Source organism: Salmo trutta, chromosome 14 (assembly GCF_901001165.1).
Source record: "Salmo trutta chromosome 14, fSalTru1.1, whole genome shotgun sequence".
Classification (NCBI taxonomy): Eukaryota; Metazoa; Chordata; class Actinopteri; order Salmoniformes; family Salmonidae; genus Salmo; species Salmo trutta.
Genome location: NC_042970.1, coordinates 23,918,245 through 23,941,108, shown reverse-complemented (window position 1 = coordinate 23,941,108; position 22,864 = coordinate 23,918,245). Strand labels below are relative to the sequence as shown.

At 44.6% G+C, this 22,864-nt stretch overlaps 1 protein-coding gene across 8 annotated transcripts in view; it reads right to left on the bottom strand.

Annotated features, from left to right (window-relative positions):
• The window catches only part of magi1b (membrane associated guanylate kinase, WW and PDZ domain containing 1b), a 175,496-nt gene that overhangs the window by 88,019 nt on the left and 64,613 nt on the right, over positions 1-22,864 (bottom strand). For all 8 annotated transcript variants that reach the window (XM_029774960.1, XM_029774964.1, XM_029774962.1 and 5 more), the window contains exon 2: positions 10,252-10,368. In XM_029774960.1, coding sequence (XP_029630820.1) covers positions 10,252-10,368 — 117 coding nt within the window. The remainder of the gene's footprint in view (positions 1-10,251; positions 10,369-22,864) is intronic.

The following is a 22,864-nucleotide window of genomic DNA, read 5'->3' as shown; positions in this document are numbered from 1 at the left end:
ATTTGTGGAGTTTATTACACTCACTGTATCTCACATAGGCTTTGAAAAAGCACCCGCGAGTACCAGTCACGGCAAGTGGAGATGGCTGCTGGTAAGCTTCCTTGACATTCATTTTTGCCAACACATGGCTAGCCTTTGTTTAACCAGTTTAACAGCTGCTTTTAGTGAAAATGTGTTTGGATTTAGTCTATTAGCTAGAAAGGTATGTTAAGAGATTACCTCTTCCAATTATAAGGTGGAGAGGTCAAAATAATGAATCTATATTACGAATCTATATATTTTAAAATGTTGATAAGGCTACTTCTCGTTGCCATTATTATTCACCTTTTTTTGCTAACATATGATGGGGGTCCCTGGGTCGCCGGTTTGCCTAGGCGGGGGACCCTGGTCAAGAAAAGGTTGAAGACCCCTGGATGACTGCTAAAAAGAGGTAATAAACCTACTTTGTATATGACTTGGAGGACATTAACACTTGTTTTGCCCACCAGTACTATGCCTTTTGACGTTTGTCATGTTTTAGTGGGTGCCAAATAAAATTAAATGGTATTTCGCAAATGCGCCAAACACAATAGGTGTAGACTTTACTGTGAAATGCTTACTTACGATCCCTTTCCCAACAATGCAGAGTTGAAAAAAAAAACAAATCAAGGAAATCGTAACACAATACAATGAAAGACGACAGTACATACAAGTAGTATGGGTACCAAGTCAATTTGCAGGGGTACAAGGTAGTTGAGGTAATATATACATGTACACTACCATTCAAAAGTTTGGGGTCACTTAGAAATGTCCTTGTTTTTGAAAAAAAAAAAAAAAAAATTGTCCACTAAAATAACATCAAATTTATCAGAAATACAGTGTAGACATTGTTAATGTTTTAAATGACTATTGTAGCTGGAAACGGCTGATTTTTTTATGGAATATATACATAGGCGTATAAAGGCCCATTATAAGAAACCATCACTCCTGTGTTCCAAAGGCACATTGTGTTAGCTAATCCAAGTTTATCATTTTAAAAGGCTAATTGATCATTAGAAAACCCTTTTGCAATTATGTTAGCACAGCTGAAAACTGTTGTGCTGATTAAAGAAGCAATTAAACTGGCCTTCTTTAGACTAGTTGAGTATCTGGAGCATCAGCCTTTGTGGGTTCGATTACAGGCTCAAAATGGCCAGAAACAAAGAACTTTCTTCTGAAACTCAGTCTATTTTTGTTCTGAGATTTGAAGGCTATTCCATTTGAGAAATTGCCAAGAAACTGAAGATCTTGTACACCGCTGTGTACTACTCCGTTCACAGAACAGCACAAACTGGCTCGAACCAGAATAGAAAGAGGAGTGGGAGGCCCCGGTGCACAACTGAGCAAAAGGACAAGTACATTAGAGTGTCTAGTTTGAGAAACAGACGCCTCACAAGTCCTCAACTGGCAGCTTCATTAAATAGTTCCCGCAAAACACCAGTCTCAACATAAACAAACAAAAAAATTCTCAGAACAAGAATAGACTGAAGAGTTTCAGAAGAAAGAAAGGTATTCCTTTTGTCCAGGTGGGAACGAGCAATGTGGAGTGTGATTGAGATTGTGTCATCTGTGGATCTGTTGGGGCGGTATGCACATTGGAGTGGGTCTAGGGTTTCCGGGATGATGGTGCTGATGTGAACCATGACCAGACTTTTAAAGCACTTCATGGCTACAGATGTGAGTGCCACGGGTCGGTAGTCATTTAGGCAGGTTACCTCCGCTTTCTTGAGCACATGGACTATGGTGGTCTGCTTGAAACATGTAGGTATTAGACTTGAGGGAGAGGTTGAAAATGTCCGTGAAGATACTTGCCAGTTGGTCCGCGCATGCTCTAAGTACATGTCCTGGTAATCCGTCTGGCCCTGCGGCCTTGTGAATGTTGACCTGTTTCAAAGGTGTTGCTCACATCGGATACCGAGAGCGTGATCACACAGTCGTCCGGAACAGCTGGTGCTCTCATGCATGCTTCAGTGTTGCTTGCTTGAAAGCAAGCATAAAAGGCATTTTGCCCGTCTTGTAGACTCACGTCACTGGGCATGTCACAGCTAGGTTTCCCTTTGTAGTCCGTAATAGTTTGCAAGCACTGCCACATTTGACGAGTGTCAGAGCCGGTGAAGTAGGATTCAGTCTTAGTCCTATATTAACGTATTGCCTTTTGATGGTTCGTCTGAGGGCATAGCAGGAATTCTTATTAGCGTCCGGATTAGTGTCCCGTACCATGAAAGCGGCAGCTCGGCTTTAGCTCTGTGCGGATGTTACTTCTAATCCCTGGCTTTTGGTTGGGATATGTACATACATATCACATATCCCAACCAGTCACTGTGGGGAGGACGTTGTCGATGCACTTATTAATGAAGCTGGTGGCTGATGTGGTAAACTCCTCAATGCCATCAGATGAATCCTGGAACATATTCCAGTCTGTGCTAGCAAAACAGTCCTGTAGCTTAGCATCCACTTCATTGGACCACTTCCATATTGAGTGTGGCATTAGTACTTTCGGTTTGAGTTATGGTAAGATTTGCCAAATGGAGGGCGAGAGAGAACTTTGTATGCATGTGTGTGTGGAGTAAAGGTGATCTAGTTCTTTCACCTCTAGTCGCACGGTTGACATGCTGGTAGTAATGAGGTAAGATGGATTTGAGTTTTCCTGCAGTAGAATCACCGGCCACTAGGAGTGCCGCCTCTGGGTGAGCATTTTCTTGTTTGCTCATGGTCCTATACAGGTCATTGAGTGCGGTCTTACTGCCAATATTGGTTTGTGGTGGTAAGTAGACAACTACAAAAAATATTGCTGACAACTCTATTGGTAAATAGTATGATCTACAGCTTATCATGAGGTATTCTAACTCAGGCGAGCAGAACTTCGAGACTTTCTTAATATTAGAGCTTGTGCAGCAGCGTTGTTAAGAGTTTGCCCGATGCTGCCATTCTGTCCTGCCAATGTATAGAAAAAACAGTTTGATTTATTATTTTCCATGTCATGATTCGGAGAAACATAGGATATCACAGTTCTTCGCGTTGATAGGATAGTCTCAAACTTAGCTCATCAAGTTTAGTCTTCAGTGACTGCATGTTTGCCAAAGGAATGGAAGGTAGAGGTGGTTTATCCACTCGCCGACATAGTCCTGCCGGGCTCTATAACGGCGCCTCTTCCTTCTTCGAGTGTCGGGGATTTGGGCCTGGTCCGGGATGAACAGAATGTCTTTAACCTCCGACTCATTGAAGTACCAATCCTCATCCAAATCGAAGTTAGTGATGCTGTTCTGAAGTCCAGAAGCTCTTTTCAGTCATACAGTGGCTTGCGAAAGTATTCACCTCCATTGGCATTTTTCCTATTTTGTTGCCTTACAACCTGGAATTAAAATATTTTTTTTTTGGGGGGTGGGGGGGGTTGTATCATTTGATTACACAACATGCCTACCACTTTGACAATGCAAAATATTTTTATTGTGAAACAAAAAATATAAGACAAAAGAAAACAGAAAACTTGAGCGTGCATAACTATTCACCCCCCCAAAGTCAATACTTTGTAGAGCCACCTTTTGCAGCAATTGCAGCTGCAATTCTCTTGGGGTATGTCTCTATAAACTTGACACATCTAGCCACTGGGATTTTTGCCCATTCTTCAAGGCAAAACTGCTCCAGCTCCTTCAAGTTGGATGGGTTCCGCTGGTGTACAGCAGTCTTTAAGTCATACCACAGATTCTCAATTGGATTGAGTTCTGGGCTTTGACTAGGCCATTCCAGGACATTTACATGTTTCCCCTTAAACCACTCAAGTGTTGCTTTAGCAGTATGCTTAGGGTTATTGTCCTGCTTGAAGGTGAACCTCCATCCCAGTCTCAAATCTCCTGAAGACTGAAACAGGTTTCATTCAAGAATTTCCCTGTATTTAGCGCCATCCATCATTCCTTCAATTCTGACCAGTTTCCCAGTCCCTGCCGATGTGGGGTGATGAGTGTTGCTTGCCATCCCACTGTGGGGATGTTGTTCTCGGGGTGATGAGAGGTGTTGTGTTTGCGCCAGACATAGCGTTTTCCTTGATGGCCAAAAAGCTCAATTTTAGTCTCATCTGACCAGAGTACCTTCTTCCATATTTTTTGGGAGTCTCCCACATGCTGTTTGGCGAACACCAAACGTGTTTGCTTATTTTTTCTTTAAGCAATGGCTTTTTTTCTTGACACTCTTCCGTAAAAGCCCAGCTCTGTGGAGTGTACGGGTTAAAGTGGTCTTATGGACAGATACTCCAATCTCCATTGTGGAGCTTTGCAGCTCCTTCAGGGTTATCTTTGGTCTCTTTGTTGCCTCTCTGATTAATGCCCTCCTTGCCTAGTCCGTGAGTTTTGGTGGGCGGCCCTCTCTTGGCAGGTGGTGCTCCGTGAGATGTTCAATGTTTCTGATATTTTTCAATAACCCAACCCTGATCTGTACTTCTCCACAACTTTGTCCCTGACCTGTTTGGAGAGCTCCTAGGTCTTCATGGTGCCGCCCCACTGCTTAGTGGTGTTGCAGACTCTGGGGCCTTTCAGAACAGGTGTATATATACTGAGATCATGTGACACTTAGATTGCACACAGGTGGACTTTATTTAACGAATGATGTGACTTCTGAAGGTAATTGGTTGCACCAGATGTTATTTAGGGGCTTCGTAGCAAAGGGAGTGAATACATAAGCATGCACCACTTTCCGTTATTCATTTTTTTGACTTCTTTTGAAACAAGTAATTTTTTTCATTTCAATTCACCAATTTGGACTATTTTGTGTTTGTCCACTACATGAAACCCAAATAAAAATATATTTAAATTACAGGCTGTAATGCAACAAAATAGGATAAACGATAAAGGGGGGGTGAATACTTTTGCAAGGCACTGTAGGAAATGATGGCGGAAATATTATGTACAAAAAAAATTCAGATCAGTGGACACAAAATAGCACAATTGGTCAGGAGCCCTTAAAACGGCTGCTGTTCCCCCCAGCGTCATTATTAAGGTGTGTTAGGAGGACATACCTAAGCATAGAACCAGAAAAACGTGTTCACCTTTGAGTGTCCTTTGACTATACATGTGCTCTCATCTTGTCTTCTATGGGATGGGGTAAGATGATGACGACTGGTTGAATATAACAAAAATGTTCTGTAATGAATTGTTTAAGCTCTGCTTTGACAGTGCTAAAATGCAGAAACATGAGTAGATATCAGTATGAAAAAGGTACATACAGATACAAACCACCATAAAAATCTATTAACTTGAGGACCCCTTCGAGATAAAATCCCGATAACGGGATTGGTTGGACAACAACCAGTGAGATAGCACGGCGTGAAATTAAAAAAATAATAATCTCAAAATTAAAATTAAAGTATTATACGGCATTTTAAAGATACTCTACTCCTTTATGCAACCACTTTGTCAGATTTCAAAATAACTTTACGGAAAAAGCACATTGTTCAATATTCTGAGTACAGAACTTAGCCTTCAATGCTAAGCTATACAGTTAGCCTACAACCACGGCGTCGACAAATCTCTAAAAATATGTTCTAAATATTTTCTTACCTTTGCTGATCTTCGGCGGAATGCACTCGGAAGGGCTCCCACTTCCACAAGAAATGTTCATTTGTTCTGCAAAGTCCATCATTTATGTCCAAATACGTCCGTTTTGTTGACCCATCCAGAACACTTTACAATGCCATGTGGCATGGACGCAAATCCATAGACGAAATGTTCAAAAGTTCCATAACCGTTTGTTGAAACATGTCAAACGATGTTTACAATCAATCCTTTAGGGTATTTTTTAACGTAAAATTGCGAGAATTTTACAACCGGGCAATAGGTATTCATCCCAGAAGAATAATAACAAACAGCGAAGTCACGTGCATGCGCGTCACGAGACACCTGTCCTCAGACTGGCCAGTGATTGACTGAGCCACAATTTTCTGCCCGGTAACAGGTGACGGATGAAACCTGTTCCTAAAGATTGTTGACAGCCAATGGAAGCCTTAGGAGGTGCAACGTAAATCCTATGTCACCGGCCGTGAAAATACTGCCCCCTAGCCCCAAGAGGTTAATAACATCCACACACCTGCCTTGCAGCCCTTACAGGTGTCAGTCAGACTGGTGGATCAGATATACAAATACCAACTACCCAAAACCATGTACATGTAGACATGCACACACACACCATCAGCATAGCCTAGACAAAGAAACGGTCTGTAGGTTTTCAACAACGCAGCTACACATCACAAACCTGGTTGTTTTCCCTCAGCCCACCTGATGCTTGACTATGTCAGTCTGTTTCTGAGTGAGATGTAGGCTACACAGAACTGAGCGTTTCCCTGCTAACCCCCAGCTAATGCTTAGACACAGTGAACAGTACGACATGCTACAGACGGCACCATCCTCCAGCCTGAAGGAAACAACCATACAAGGGAAAGAACAGGGTAAAGATGAAACTAGAGGACACCGATAACATCTCCCTGCCTATATACCTGTCTAATGGTTTATACTGTGAAGCTCCCTTTCTGTAATCTGCAATGCAGAGAGAATACTCGCAATAACATCTGCTCAGGTGGCATCTTGAGCTGATGCTAGGAGAATCTGCAGATACACTCACTCACCACACATCTACTCTACCATCATCCAATAGCTTTCGGGCACAAACAGAAACATCAAATCAAATCCAATTTTATTGGTCACATACACATGGTTAGCAGATGTTATTGCGAGTGTAGCGAAATTATTGTACACATATGCACAGACAGACGAGTACTTATGCAAGCTGACACATTATAGACAGAGGACAGTCTTCTGCCTGTGAAAAGCACAAGGCAAAGTTATGCGCCACATACAAACCATGCAGGATAAAATTAGGCAGAGAAAAAGGGCTACTAGGGGTCCGCCATCTGTGCCTGTGTGCTAGATGTAGCTGAGCCTGCTTGTGGTCCCCCATCTGTGCCTGTGTGCTAGATGTAGCTGAGCCTGCTAGTGGTCCCCCATCTGTGCCTGTGTGCTAGATGTAGCTGAGCCTGCTAGTGGTCCGCCATCTGTGCCTGTGTGCTAGATGTAGCTGAGCCTGCTAGTGGTCTCCCATCTGTGCCTGTGTGCTAGATGTAGCTGAGCCTGCTAGTGGTCCCCCATCTGTGCCTGTGTGCTAGATGCAGCTGAGCCTGCTAGTGGTCCCCCATCTGTGCCTGTGTGCTAGATGTAGCTGAGCCTGCTAGTGGTCCCCCATCTGTGCCTGTGTGCTAGATGTAGCTGAGCCTGCTAGTGGTCCCCCATCTGTGCCTGTGTGCTAGATGTAGCTGAGCCTGCTTGTGGTCCCCCATCGGTGCCTGTGTGCTAGATGTAGCTGAGCCTGCTAGTGGTCCCCCATCTGTGCCTGTGTGCTAGATGTAGCTGAGCCTGCTAGTGGTCCCCCATCTGTGCCTGTGTGCTAGATGTAGCTGAGCCTACTAGTGGTCCCCCATCTGTGCCTGTGTGCTAGATGTAGCTGAGCCTGCTTGCGTGTCTGCCGCTCTCCATCGTCCGTCTTCGCTTCTGTCCAACCCCCTCTCCAACCCCGAACCCCACCCCCGACCCCATCACTTTAGCCTATACACAAGCCATCCACCATGCTCCAGCATGGCAATACATCACACACACACACAAAAAAGAATAGCAGCAACAGCAGACAAATCAAAGCCCACTTGCCTTGATGCAGAGCGAGGGAGAGAGGAAGAGAGAGGTAGAGCGGTAGCCCATAGACTGCAGCAAGGATCCTGCTGATCTCTCTATGCAGGGCAGGCAGGCAGGCTGAGGCACAAACACAGAGAGGAGAGCTCTGCTGCTGCCGAGAGCATCACAGCGACGAGAGGAAAACAACGGCGGAGAAGAGGGAGCAGCAGCTACAGCAGCGAAAATAAGATTGGGATTGCAGAGCAGAATGCAGAGCAGGTGAGGTGACCGCAGGGAAATCGACCAACGCCGGAACATTGAAGAGGGAAAAGAGGGTAGCAGAGGGAGACAGAAGAGAGAGAAAAAGGGAGAGCGAGGAGAGAGAGAGAGTAGTGGACTGTGGTAGCTGGAGATTGAGAGGGGCTGTGGTGAGGCTAGTGTGAGAAGTCAACAGTGTGAGGAAAGGCAGGAGAAGGAGCCAGAGTCATTACGCTGCTCGTCTATACTGTAGTTGATATTCCCCATCCAGCACAACAATAGTCTATAGAATCTGTAGAAGGGCAGGCAGGGAGAGCCGGTTGGCCGGGTCACTTCCTGTCTACTAGGCACTGAGGACAGGTGACAATAACATCACAGACACACTCTGATTATATGAATGATGAAAGAGTGGAGTCAAGCATAGTCTCGGAGATGTGTGTGTGTATAAGAGAAGGGGAGTTTGAGCACCAGAGAAGGGAGGCTTGAGGAGGATTTCTCCAGTCAGGAGTACAGCACACTCCTCCATCTGTCACCTCCAGTTGCTTTCTGTCCATTAATCACAGCCTCCTCGCACACGCCCTAGCTGACCCAAAGACACATCTATGGAAGGGCAAGGGGAGAAACCAAACCACGGCCGAAAACATAACCAGTCCTGGTGCCCTTTTACCTCCTCTCTCACTCCACATCTATACTGCGTCTATTTGTAAGAAATGAATCCAATTAATGCATGTATTGTTATTACTGCATATCATATTGTACAACAATACACCTTCGGTGGTATGTTTCCTTCCTTGGTTAACCATAATACCATTTATCAGGATGTCAATGGGAGTCGGAGTCAGGAGAGAAGAGCTAGGCCTTTGGTAATTAAAACGTCCATTATGACCAGACTAGCACAATCCAGGCCTGTCTGGCTGACATATGGCACACTGGGTAATTCCAATAAAGTCCTGAGGAAAAAGCCCCTGGAATACAGACAGCAATTTGCGTGAGAGGGTCATGAATAAACTAATTGAAAATCCAATGATGAGAATCATTAGGAAAAAGCCCTGTCTGGAGTAGGCTATAGGCCAATCAGGCCTCTCAATGCACACATTAAAGGATGTATCTGGGGCATTAGAAAACATGCTTGGATAACAAGGCATTGAAGGACAGGAATATAATTAACAGTGTTGAAATGCCGTACTACTCAAGGCCTTGATAATGTAGTAGACACATTGAATTGTGGGTTGGGTGAGGGGACTAAAGTAACCTAGCCAATAAATCAAATACTGTATGTTTGGTATAACAAAAAAACAAGGAATGCCATCCCATCCATAAATGCCAAATGGCAGTTGCTGACCTCTACACATCTATATCCTAAAAATAACCCATTCTATTCCCCTATGTTATGTGTATGACTGCACAGTCTCCTGGTCTCACCAGTTGATCGCTCTTCGTCTGTCTGTCTGTCTGTCTGTCTGTCTGTCTGTCTGTCTGTCTGTCTGTCTGTCTGTCTGTCTGTCTGTCTGTCTGTCTGTCTGTCTGTCTGTCTGTCATGGCTAGCACATTAACACCAGGGAATTCCATCTCCAACATCAGAAGGATGATAATCGAAGCTGCTGCACAGGGATTGGTCCACACAGCTGGATTTAGGATCCAAATGGGAATGTGGAGAACAGGGCATCCATCTATCTCTCTGGCCACAGAGAGAAGGGAATATCCACAGAAAACAGGTCCAAATCCTTGGACATCATGTAATATACTGTACATCCGGAGAAGAAATAGGAGTGAAGATGGGCGTGAGGTTCTGATCAAGATGTAGTGTGTTTAATCACTGTGTCTATTGATCGAGCGAAAGCCCCCAGGCCTATCAACCATGGAATGCGCTGGACCTTCTCACTCTAATCAAATAGTACTGGGAAAAGTAAATATCTGTCTGATTGAATGGCTAAAGAGGACTGAGAGCATGGGCTTCATGGTCATCTGGTTCCAATCATCAGTGGGAGGAGGAAGCCATCTCCTCCCGTCTGTGTGTTATCCAGTGCTCACGACTCGCATAGTATTCTGAGTAGCTGTATCTCTGGGGGGCAAGAAGCTCCCTTAGAACCTGACAACCCATTTGACCATTCAGATGACACAGAGACATACAGGAACATGAGAATGAGTAGCCATAACCCCTTATGTCCAGCGTGAAGCTTCACTAAACAGCGCCGAGTCCTTCCAAAGCTACAAACCAAACCAGCACAGTAAACATAAGACATTAAACCAATAACACAAAGATTAGGAGGAAGAAGATGACGATGAGGAGGAGTAGAAAACAGAACTTAAAAGGTTGTGTGCTACTCACAAGGCACAGCATGGCGGTAGAGGTTGTCTCGAATGGTCTGCTGCAGTTCGTGGTCCTGTGAGGACTTCAGGAAGCGCTGGCTCAGATAGTGCTTCAGGTCCTTATTTAGCTTGGTTCCTGTAGGCAGCCAGACAAACAGGAAGACATGTGTTAACTACATCACAACACGGACGCCCCGACTGTATATAACAGCAGCAAATCCAAACATGGCTGCCTTGCATTTTGTGTGCACACCACTCTCACAGTCCATTTCATTACATCCATAGAAAGCAGGGGAGAACGACTGCCCCTCTCATTGAAGCCACGGAGGGTCAAGGCCGACCGCGGTACTGCAGACATTGTTAGCAGAAAACAGGATCCCTCATTATAGTGAATGGAAAAACTGCAATCTTCGTGGTACATTTTTGTGGAGCAGCTCAAACTGCGCAAGTTATGTCTCCATGAAATACCATCTTAACGTACTTCATTTGGCTTCAATGCGCTATTGAGTCTTTACATAGGAATGAATGGTGTCATGTGATCTATGGCTTTGTCTATTCATACATACAGTCATTGATAGAAACACACCAGTCGGACATGAATAGGCATAATATAACAGAGACTCAGTTCTCCCTCCCTCCCTTGCAAACCTTCCATTGTCACTCGGAGGGGTACCTGGCTAGCTCTCTCTCTCCCAGACTGTAGACAGTCAGTCCTGTAGTGCCAGTGCTGCCTGGTGGCTCAGCCCCCTCCCACAGCTATGCCATCTGTCTCTCAGACACACAGTGGGAAAGGCTAACTGGTAGCCGCTAACACAGTGCTAGTGGCAGAGAGAGAGGAGCCAAACGCTTTCCTGTTGACACATCACACTGACTGGGAGAGCCCACGGTACATCAATGCCAGTCAGCACATTCTCACATGCAGGGTAATTTTCACACAACATTTACAGAGCCAGACTACTCTCTCAGAACTAAGTTTATTACATACATACTAACCTACAGTATATGCTATGATTTTATCACCATTTACATGCCAGTACCTTCTGCAATGGACCCACGTTTTCTAGAGTGCATTAATGTACAGGGTGGTGAAATAATGATCCATTGAGCTCAATGACCAAAAATGAACATACATTATTATATTTCTGTGCTTCTGTAATCTGTATGATGTAACACCCCTCTGTGTGATTGACAGATACATTCCAACCACAATCTCTGAGCCAGCTTTTGGCCAACTCGGGCAAACAGTCTGCTGGCGAATGAAAAGCACCAGATTGTGTTGTCATGGAAACAGTGTGTGTGTGCACCACTGTGTAGGACTACTCTGCTGGTAAATAAAGCCAGAGGCCTCTAATAAGATGATTGAGGCAGCTAGCCTTGCTAGAGCAGGCAGACTAGTACACAGTTCTATGTGTGGTGCAATGCTCTCAGTCATTCAGTCGTGTGAGGCCCTTCCTCACTGCATCTCCACTCCCACTGTGCCAGACTAGACAGAGACCTGTCAACAGTGCTTCCTCCACAGTGGAAAGTTAATGGCCATCCCTCAAACTCATTCTGTTCCTCTCCATCCACTGGAATTGCTTTGAGATTTGTCTCTGCATGAATGATAACATTCTCCCCCTTTGAAAACCTCCTACAGCTGTGTGTGTGTGTGTGTGTGTGTGTGTGTGTGTGTGTGTGTGTGTGTGTGTGTGTGTGTGTGTGTGTGTGTCATAAGCCTTCTATAGTAGTAGATTCTGGCTTTGGTCCTCCCCTCTCCCATCCAGGCATATCATTGTGTCTTAGTATTTAGTATTTTATTAGGATCCCCATTAGCGACTGCTAAAGCATCAGCTACTCTTCCTGGGGTTCAAACTTAATGTCTTGATCCCTAAACAGCCATAATGCCAGCCATTATTCAGACCAATGGAGAGTAACGCACACACTGGACAGTCCCAGCAGCAGTCTGACCTCCATAGCAGATCCCCACCATGGAGGCAAATCACCACCATCAGCCCTCCAAGATCTAACCAACAGGAGACATACCGGGGCTAGGGAGGAGAGGAGCGGAGGCTCGAGGGGTAAAGGTGGACAAGGCAGAAGGGGAGTTACTGTGAAACAGTGGGCAGATTAAAGATAGAATATTGGGTAATCCAGTAGTGCTGCAGTATGACAAGACTTAACAGAGGGATAAAAGTGGTGATCTGTCTGGTGAATCACTGCCTCCAGTAACCATTACATAACAACTCATTGAATTCTTCATCTCCTGTCCTCTCGTAGGAGGGGACCGACAGTCTAATTTGATGGAAAAGATCCTTTAGAGAAAATCAAAATACATTCTTCAAAAAAATCCAATAAAAATCCAATCAAATTTATGTCACATGTGCAAAATACAACAGGTGTAGACATTACAGTAAACAGCTTGCTCACAAGCAGTTTCCCAACAATACAGTTAAATAATAATAAGAAACAAAAACACATGATAAATAAAACACACAAGAAATAAGCTATATACAAGGAGCACCAATCCCACATCAATGTGCAGGGATAAGTGGTAGTTGAGGTAGATACAGTATGTACATGTAGGCATAGGTAAAGTGACTAAGCATCACGATATATAAACAAGACAGGACTGAATGCTTGTGATGACACAGGCCCTTTAGACTGAAGTTTGATTTGCTAATTGTTACCTACTGTACAAGTAAAGGAAATCACTTAAAAACATGCCAAAAGCCCACAGAAGGGTCATCCATCCATCTTACTGCAGCACTCAGTGCACTGTGGTGTACAATCACTAAGTGCTGACTGGAAATTATATCAAACAGCAAACAGATAAACAGATACACACTCAATATACAGTGTACACGGAACACACACACACACCTCTAGAAAGTGCTTGGTCAGCTGACTTAATCAGTCATTGACCACAGATAGCCCAGTGTGAGATGAGAGGTAGCACCATCTCCTTGAGCTAATCATTTGAACTACTTGAACTGAAATCAGTTTTATCTCATTTCTACCAGTAGGACAACCTGTGCAAGTAAAGCCAAGAAAATCTAGATCACCTTTATTCCACACATACAAAGCTCTCCCTGGCAAATCTGACCATAACCATCTTCCTGATTCCTGCCTACAAGCAAAAACTCAAACAGGAAGTACCAGTGATGCGCTCAATACGGAAATGGTCCGATGAAGTGGATGCTAAGCTCCAGAACTGTTTTGCTACCACAGACTGGAATATGTTCCGGGATTCGTCCGATGGCATTGAGGAGTACACCACCTCAGTCACCGGCTTCATCAATAAGTGCATCAACGACATCATCCCCACAGTGACCGTATGTAAGTACATATCCCAACCAGAATACATGGATTAAAGGCAACATCCGCAATGAGCTAAAGGCTAGAGCTTCCGCTATCAAGGAGCAGGACACTAATCTGGATGCTTATAAAAAAATCCCACTATGCCCTCCGACGAACCATCAAACAGGCATAGTGTCAATACAGTACTAAGATTGAATCCTACTACACCGGTTCGGAGGCTCGTTGAATGTGGCAGGGCTTGCAAACTATCACAGATTACAAAGGGAAACCCAGCCGTGAGCCGTCCAGTGACCTAAGCCTACCGGATGAGCTAAATACCTTCTATGCTCACTGCGAGGCAAGCAACACTGAATCATGCATGAAAGAACAAGGTGTTCCAGACAACTGTGTGATCACGCTCTCCATAAACAATGTGAGTAAAACCTTTAAACAGGTTAGCAGGATGCGTACATGCGCTGACCAGCTGGCAAGTGTCTTCACTGACATTCAAACTCTCCCTGACCCAGTCTGCAATACCTACATGTTTCAATCAGACCAACATAGTCCCTGTGCCCAAGAATGCCAAGGTAACCTGTCTAAATGACTACCGCCCAAAGCACTCACATCTGTAGCCATTAAATACTTTGAAAGGCATGGCTCACATCAACAACATCATAACAGACACCGTGGACCCACTCCAATTCACATACCGCCCCAACAGATCCACAGAAGACGCTCTCTCTATTTCACTCCACACTGCCCTTTCCCACCTGGAACACCTACGTGAAAATGCTCAGCATTTAACACCATAGCGCCCTCCAAGCTCATCACTAAGCTAAGGACCCTGGAATTAAACAACTCTCTCTGCAACTGGATCCTGGAATTCCAGTCAAGCCACACATCCGAAACAATGACCATCATCACAGGGGCCCCTCAGGGGTGTGTGCTTTGTCCCCTTCTCTACTCCCTGTCCACTCATGACTGCGTAGCTGCGCACAACTCCAATACCATCATTAAGTTTGCCGACAACACCACTGTGGTAGGCCTGATCACCGACGACAGTGAGACGGCCATCAGGGAGGAGATCAGAGACCTGGCAGTGTGGTGACAGGACAACAACCTATCCCTCAACATCAGCAAGACAAAGGAGCTGATCGTGGACTACAGGAAATGGAGGGCCGGGCACGGCCCCATCCACATTGACGGGGCTGTAGTGGAACAGTCCATTGGCCTCAGTACATTATAGGAGGACAGAACAGTCTGTGCAGTAGCACGACAACAAAGGGATTGGACAGCTGCCATGGCCTGCTAGGTAAGACCAGGCCAACCTGCTGTTAGCCTCTGTCTGACACCAAGCTGCTGCTACTGTACTGAGGATTCCACAACAGGGTCACTCACTTTGCTACTAGCTAGCTATCTAGCTAGCATGCCAGTTGGTCTAATGGGCTAGCTAGACTAGCTTCCACGTTCCACACCTTAATACTACACACCCTAACAACCCTGGCCCAGATATGGTCCTTTGAGCTGTATCTAGGAGACACTCATCATCAATAAACGGTATTCATTACAAAACACAGCTTCAGGTCAGCAGGCCACCCCTATCCTCTCCTTAACTCCATAAAGTCCCAGGCTGCCAGGCCCAACAAATCACACTGGAGAGAAATAATCCCATTAACTGGTACTGAATGGATATGAGCTACAGTCTGACTGTACCTAAACACACAGTCACTGACTGAGACAGTAAAAGCCATGTAATCACTGTTCCCCTCTACTTCTTTGTGACTGCTGCTATTCTGACAATGACAAAACCCTAGTCACATGATCTGAATCACAAACCACATATGACCCATCTTAAATATCTGACTAGGCTTTTCGTAAAGCACATACTGTGGTTCTGATGGTTTCAATCTGGTCTGCAGAGAGCTGGGGGTAGAGGTGGGGGAAATGGTGAGAGGCAACCACTGATTCCCTCAAATCCCTCCTCAAACAGATAATTAGTGAATACATTTCCTCCAAACAGAGCCCACCTGGCAGAGATTTCAGTAAGCCCCCCCCCCCCCCCCCCATCAGCAGGCAGGCTTTTAGTATGGACACACAACTACACTATCCATAGAGGGAGGGAGTGAGACAGAAACAGTCATTTTCTACAAAGCTAATACCATTGGTGAGTGGCAACAACACTATAAAGGCTGGCCAGTAGAGACAGAGCCTATAGGATCAGCCAGCCAACTCTCCACACTGTGACTGCACCCAGAGTAAAGCTCTTCAGCCAGGCACAAAAAGACATGGCACCGCCACAGCCAAGGCCCTCTGTTGGCAGGGGACTTCATCTGTATTAACACATTGCAAAAATAATACCCCTAAACACTCACTCCTCACCTGACTTTACTAGTTGAGCTGCAATGTGAAAAATAAAAGAACGGACAGATTAGTAAATTGCTGCAGTCAGAAGATTTGTTACACTTCTTCCCAGAAACAAACAGCTTGATTATATATGTTTTATTTTTTTATTTAACTAGGCAAGTCAATTAAGAACAAATTCATATTTACAATGACGGGCCTACCAAAAGGCAAAAGGCCTCCTGCAGGGACGGGGGCTGAGATAAAAACAAAAGTTATACATTGGACAAAACACACATCACGACAAGAGAGACAACAAAACACTACATCAAGAGAGACCTAAGACAACAACATAGCATGGCAGCAACACGTGACAACACAGCATGGTAGCAACACAACATGTCAACAACATGGTAGCAACACAACATGACAACAACATGGCAGCAGCACAACATGGTAGCGGCACAAAACATGGTACATGATTGGGCACAGACAACAGCACAAAGAGCAAGAAGGTGGAGACAACAATACATTGTGCGAAGTAGCCACAACTGTCAGTAAGAAATTCAATGTTTGAGTCTTTGAATGAAGCGATGGAGATAAAACTGTCCAGTTTGAATGTTTTTTGCAGCTCGTTCCAGTTGCAAGCTAACTGAAAAGTGGAGTGACCCAGGGATGTGTGTGCTTAAGGACACCTTTAACAGAATGTGACTGGCAGAACGGATGTTGTATGTGGAGGATGAGGGCTGCAGTAGATATCTCAGATAGGGGGGAGTGAGGACTAAGAGGGTTTTATAAATAAGTATCAACCAGTGGGTCTTGCGACGGGTATACAGAGAATACCAGTTTACAGAGGAGTATAGAGTGCAGTGATGTGTGATGTGTCCTTTAAGGAGCATTGGTGGCAAATCTGATTGTCAAATGGTAAAGAACATCTACAGTGAGGGGAAAAGTATTTGATCCCCTGCTGATTTTGTACGTTTGCCCACTGACAAAGAAATGATCAGTCTATAATTTTAATGGTAGGTTTATTGAACAGTGAGAGACAGAATAACAACAACAAAAAATCCAGAAAAACACGTCAAAAACTTTATAAAACAATTTGCATTTTAATGAGGGAAATAAGTATTTGACCCATCTGCAAAACATGACTTAGTACTTGGTGGCAAAACCCTTGTTGGCTATCACAGAGGTCAGACGTTTCTTGTAGTTGGCCACCAGGTTTGCACACATCTCAGGAGGGATTTTGTCCCACTCCTCTTTGCAGATCTTCTCCAAGTCATTAAGGTTTCGAGGCTGACGTTTGGCAACTCGAACCTTCAGCTCCCTCCACAGATTTTCTATGGGATAAAGGTCTGGAGACTGGCTAGGCCACTCCAGGACCTTAATGTGCTTCTTCTTGAGCCACTCCTTTGTTGCCTTGGCCATGTGTTTTGGGTCATTGTCATGCTGGGATACCCATCCACGACCCATTTTCAATGCCCTGGCTGAGGGAAGGAGGTTCTCACCCAAGATTTGATGGTACATGGCCCCGTGCATCGTCCCTTTGATGCGGTGAAGTTGTCCTGTCCCCTTAGCAGAAAAACTCCCCCAAAGCATAATGTTTCCACCTCCATGTTTGACGGTGGGGATGGTGTTCTTGGGGTCATAGGCAGCATTCCTCCTTCTCCAAACACGCCGAGTTTAGTTGATGCCAAAAAGCTCCATTTTGGTCTCATCTGACCACAACACTTCCACCCAGTTGTCCTCTGAATCATTCAGATGTTCATTGGCAAACTTCAGACGGGCATGTATATGTGCTTTCTTGAGCAGGGGGACCTTGCGGGCGCTGCAGGATTTCAGTCCTTCACGGCGTAGTGTGTTACCAATTGTTTTCTTGGTGACTATGGTCCCAGCTACCTTGAGATCATTGACAAGATCCTCCCGTGTAGTTCTGGGCTGATTCCTCACCATTCTCATGACCATTTCAACTCCACAAGGTGAGATCTTGCATGGAGCCCCAGGCCGAGGGAGATTGACAGTTCTTTTGTGTTTCTTCCATTTGCGAATAATCGCACCAACTGTTGTCACCTTCTCACCAAGCTGCTTGGCGAAGGTCTTGTAGCCCATTCCAGCCTTGTGTAGGTGTAGAATTTTGTCCCTGACATCCTTGGATAGCTCTTTGGTCTTGGCCATGGTGGAGAGTTTGGAATCTGATTGATTGATTGCTTCTGTGGACAGGTGTCTTTTATACAGGTAACAAACTGAGATTAGTAGCACTCCCTTTAAGAGTGTGCTCCTAATCTCAGCTCATTACCTGTATAAAAGACTCCTGGGAGCCAGAAATCTTCCTGATTGAGAGGGGGTCAAATACTTATTTCCCTCGTTAAAATGCAAATCAATTTATAACATTTTTGAAATGTGTTTTTCTGGATTTCTTTGTTGTTATTCTGTCTCTCACTGTTCAAATAAACCTACCATTAAAATTATAGACTGATCATTTCTTTGTCAGTGGGCAAATGTACAAAATCAGCAGGGGATCAAATACTTTTTTCCCCTCACTGTAGCCGCTCGAGAGCACCCTTACCTGCCGATCTATAAATTACGTCTCCGTAATCTAGCATGGGTAGGATGGTCATCTGAATCAGGGTTAGTTTGGCAGCTGGGGTGAAAGAGGAACAATTACGATAGGGGAAACCAAGTCTAGATTTAACATTAGCCTGCAGCTTTGGTATGTGCTGAGAGAAGGACAGTGTACCGACTAACCATACTCCCAAGTACTTTTATGAGGTGACTACCTCAAGCTCTAAACCCTCAGAAGTAGTACTCACACCGGTGGGGAGAGGGGTATCCTTCTTACCAAACCACATGCCCTTTGTTTTGGAGGTGTTCAGAACATGATTAAGGGCAGAGAATGCTTGTTGACACTAAGAAAGCTTTGTTGTTGAGCGTTTAACACAAAATCTGGGAAGGGGCCAGCTGAGTATAAGACTATGATCTGCATATAAATGGATGAGAGAGATTCCTACTGCCTGAGCTATGTTGTTGATGTAAATTGAGAAGAGCGTGGGGCCTAGGATTGAGCCTTGGAGTACTCCATTGGTGACAGGCAGTGGCTGAGACAGTAGGTGTTCTTACTTCATACACTGCACTCTTTGAGAGAGGTAGTTAGCAAACCAGGCCAAAGACCCCTCAGAGACACCAATACTCCATAGCCGGCCCACAAGAATGGAATGGTCTACCGCATCAAAAGCTTTGACCAAGTCAATAAAAATAGCAGTACAACATTGCTTAGAATCAAGGGCAATGGTGACATAATTTAGGACCTTTAAGGTTGCAGTGACACATCCATAACCTGAGCGGAAACCAGATTGCACACCAGAGAGAATACTATAGACATCAAGAAAGTTTTTTCAACACTTTTGATAAACAGGGCAAAATAGAAATTGGCCTATAACAGTTAGGATCAGCTTGATCTCCCCCTTTAGATAAAGGACGCACCCTGTGGCTACCTTCCAAGCAATGGGAACCTCCCCAGAGAAGAGAGACAGGTTAAAAAGGTCAGAGATAGGCTTGGCGATGAGAGTGGCTGCAACATTAAAGAAGAAGGGGTCTAAACCATCTGACCCAGCTCCATTAGCACCTCTGACTCAGTGACCGCCTGCAGGGAGAAACTTTGTAACGAGGCAGGGGAAAAAGAGGGAGGACCATCGGGGCTAGTCGCATTAAAAGGGGTGGGAGATGAGGAAATGTTGGATGGGCAAGGAAACATGGCTGAGTCAAATAGGAATCCTGACTTAATGAAGTGGTGATTAAAGAGCTCAGCCATGTGCTCCTTGTCAGTAACAACCACATCATCAACATTAAGGGACATGGGCAGCTGTAAGGAGGAGGGTTAATTCTCTGGGTCTTTAACCATTTTCCAGAACTTCTTGGGGGTTAGACCCACAGAGCGAGAACTGCTCCTTAAAGTAACTAACTTTGGCCTTCTGGATAGCCTGAGTGCACTTATTTCTCATTTGCCTGAACGAGAGCCAGTCAGTCTGAGTATGCGTGTGCCGAGCCGTTCACCAAATGGAATTCTTGAGGTGGATTAACTCTGCCAGATCACGGTCAAACCAGGGGCTGAACCTGTTTTTCATTCTCATTTTCTTAAAATGGGGGCTTGTTTGTTAACAATACCACTGGAAATGTAAAAAAAGAAGGTCCAAGCATCTTCGACAGAGGGGATCAAGCTGATTCTATACCAATTTATAGAGGCCAGGTCATGAAGGAAGGCTTGCTCATTAAAAATGTTTAACAAGCGTCTATGACAAATCAGGACAGGTCGTTTCACTAAGCAGCCATTACGAACACAGGCTGTAAAACAGTGATCACTAAGGTCAATACAGAAAACACCAAATTGATATCAGGACTATTTGTGGGGATAACATCAAAAGAGAGTAGCCTTTTCTGGGTGTTTGGAGTCATACCTTGTGGGATTGGTAATAATCTGAGAAAGACTGAGGGAGTCCCATTGCTATATGACTTGTTCAGGTGGTTTAAGCATGTCCCAGTTTAAAATTCAGACTTAGTGTAATGGGCCAGGAGAGAGGTTAGGGCAGGTAGGGTACAGGCCGGTGCTGATGATGGACGATAATACCCAGCAACAGTCAACAAAGAGCTATTTGAAAGTTTAATGCTTAAAACCAGCTAATCAAATTGTGAACCCACACTTTCAATTGATCAATTTTAGGTAATAAGCTTCTAGAGTGCATAAAACCCAGGCTTTTACGAGAGCAGAAATCAGTGAAGCAGATAGAGCACAAGTCAGAATTGGGTCTAGAAAATATACTAGACATCCAGTAAACTCTGTCATTAACACATTGAGTTACTGACAAAGCCAAGACAGAACATTCCTCTGTCTCGTCTGGCTGAGCAGCCATGTACTGTTGTTAAAAGCAAAAATGGCTAACTATATCATGAACTGTTCAGCATGTTGATCTCAGAATGTGTTCTGCTAAGGGTGTCCTCTGGACAGCCTATTAAAGCAGGGTTATTAATAAACAGGAGGAGCAGTGGGATGGAGCTACCGGATATCTTTTACTGCCATTGATTGTTACGGTTAGGATAAGGGGTAGGATAATCTGATCCTAGATCTGTGCTTAGGGGGCCAGCATGTTAAATACTGTCCAGCCCAGCCTTCATTACCAGCAGCCGAAATCCCCCGTCGGCGTTAGTCTCTGCTGGGACCCCAAAGTATTTACTGCTATCTAATGAGAGAGAGGAGTTCTCATTACTTTAAAGGCATGGCCATCAGGGCTCCCAGTCAATAAACACTCTCCTGCTACTAACTAACCTCATATCTGCCTGTCAGTCACCACTCTGTCTCTGACAGAAAGAACATATGGTCTCAACTCTGACTGGCAAAACATGCATCAGACTTATTGAATTATTGACAGTGATAAACACATTGTAAATAAGTGTACTACTTGCTTATTTTCTTTCTCCCCCTTCCTCTCTGCCTGTCTCTGTCTCCCTCCCTCCAGGCTCAACACTGCCCTCTGCGTTCCTCTACATTAGGCCTCACTTGCGTTACTGCCGGGCCAGTCACCATGGCAACACCAGTGGTATTAGCATGGATACTGCAGTGGTGACAGACAGTGAGCCGGGTCTGCTGCCCCCAACTGGACCAGTGGTGAACTACACAAACACTTCAGGCCACATCAGGACTGCTGCAGCATTCCTGACACAAACAGTTCATCTAATGAGTTTATGATACAATTCTCAGTTGCGCACTGCTACCACCACTGAAAATCAATAATTGTATAGCTGACCTAAAGCAACACACGAATGGACAATAACATACAGAGTGTACAAAACATCCTATTTTTTTTTGTTGTTGTCATTTTTAGCAGACGCTCTTATCCAGAGTGACTTACAGTAGTGAATGCATACATTTCATACATACATTTTTTCTTTGTACTGGCCCCCCGTGGGAATCGAACCCACAACCCTGACGTTGCAAACACCATGCTCTACCAACTGAGCCACAACTGAGCCACAGTTGCAACCCTTTTGCCTTCAGAACAGCCTCAATTCGTCAGGGCATGGACTCTACGAGGTGTCGAAAGCACTCCACAGGGATGCTGGCCTATGTTGACTCAAATGCCTTCCACAGTTGTGCCAAGTTAGTTGGATGTCCTTTGGGTAGTGGATCATTCTTGATACACACAGGAAACTGTTGAGCATGAATAACCCAGCAGCGTTGCAGTTCTTGACACAATCAAAATGGTGAGCTTGGCACCTACTACCATACCCCGTTCAAACGCACTTCAATCATTTGTCTTGCCTATTCACCCTCTGAATGGCACACACACATAATTCATGTTTCAATTGCCTAAAGGCTTACAAATCCGTATTTAACTTGTCTCCTCCCCTTCATCTACACTGCTTGAAGTGGATTTAACAAGTGACATCAATAATGGATTATAGTTTTCTCCTGGATTCACCTGGTCAGTCTCATGGAAATAGCAGGTGTTCCTAATGTTTTGTACACTCAGTGTAATATCATTGTCTATTCCACTAAATGTGTGTTCACAACCACACACCTCCTTCCACCAAGGGTCATTAACCCACTACAGTCGGTTGACGCACTTGTGTGGCAGAGCTAGAGTGATGTTTGTCAGACCAAGAGACATCCCAAAAAGTAGTCTGTGTTTTTCAACGTGTTTCTATGGGCTATTGTAGTAAAGGCCACATTTGTTTTAATACCTAAAGGGGTCCTAAAATTCAAAATCAAATAGCCCTATACTCATGCATTATATAAGGATCTAATGGATTCAGCTACAGAAACAATGTATTTTTATATACTACTTTATATTTTATCTGCAAATTGTTTAATACCATTGAGATAAGCCATCTCTTTTTTCCAGAGAGACCTAATGGCCTGCCACTGAGGTATTCAAGGCAAAATATATAGCAAACAGAATAGCAGTCCTCCCAGAAGCCAGAAGTCATGGTATACACTGAAACACACAACAAATGACTATATATAC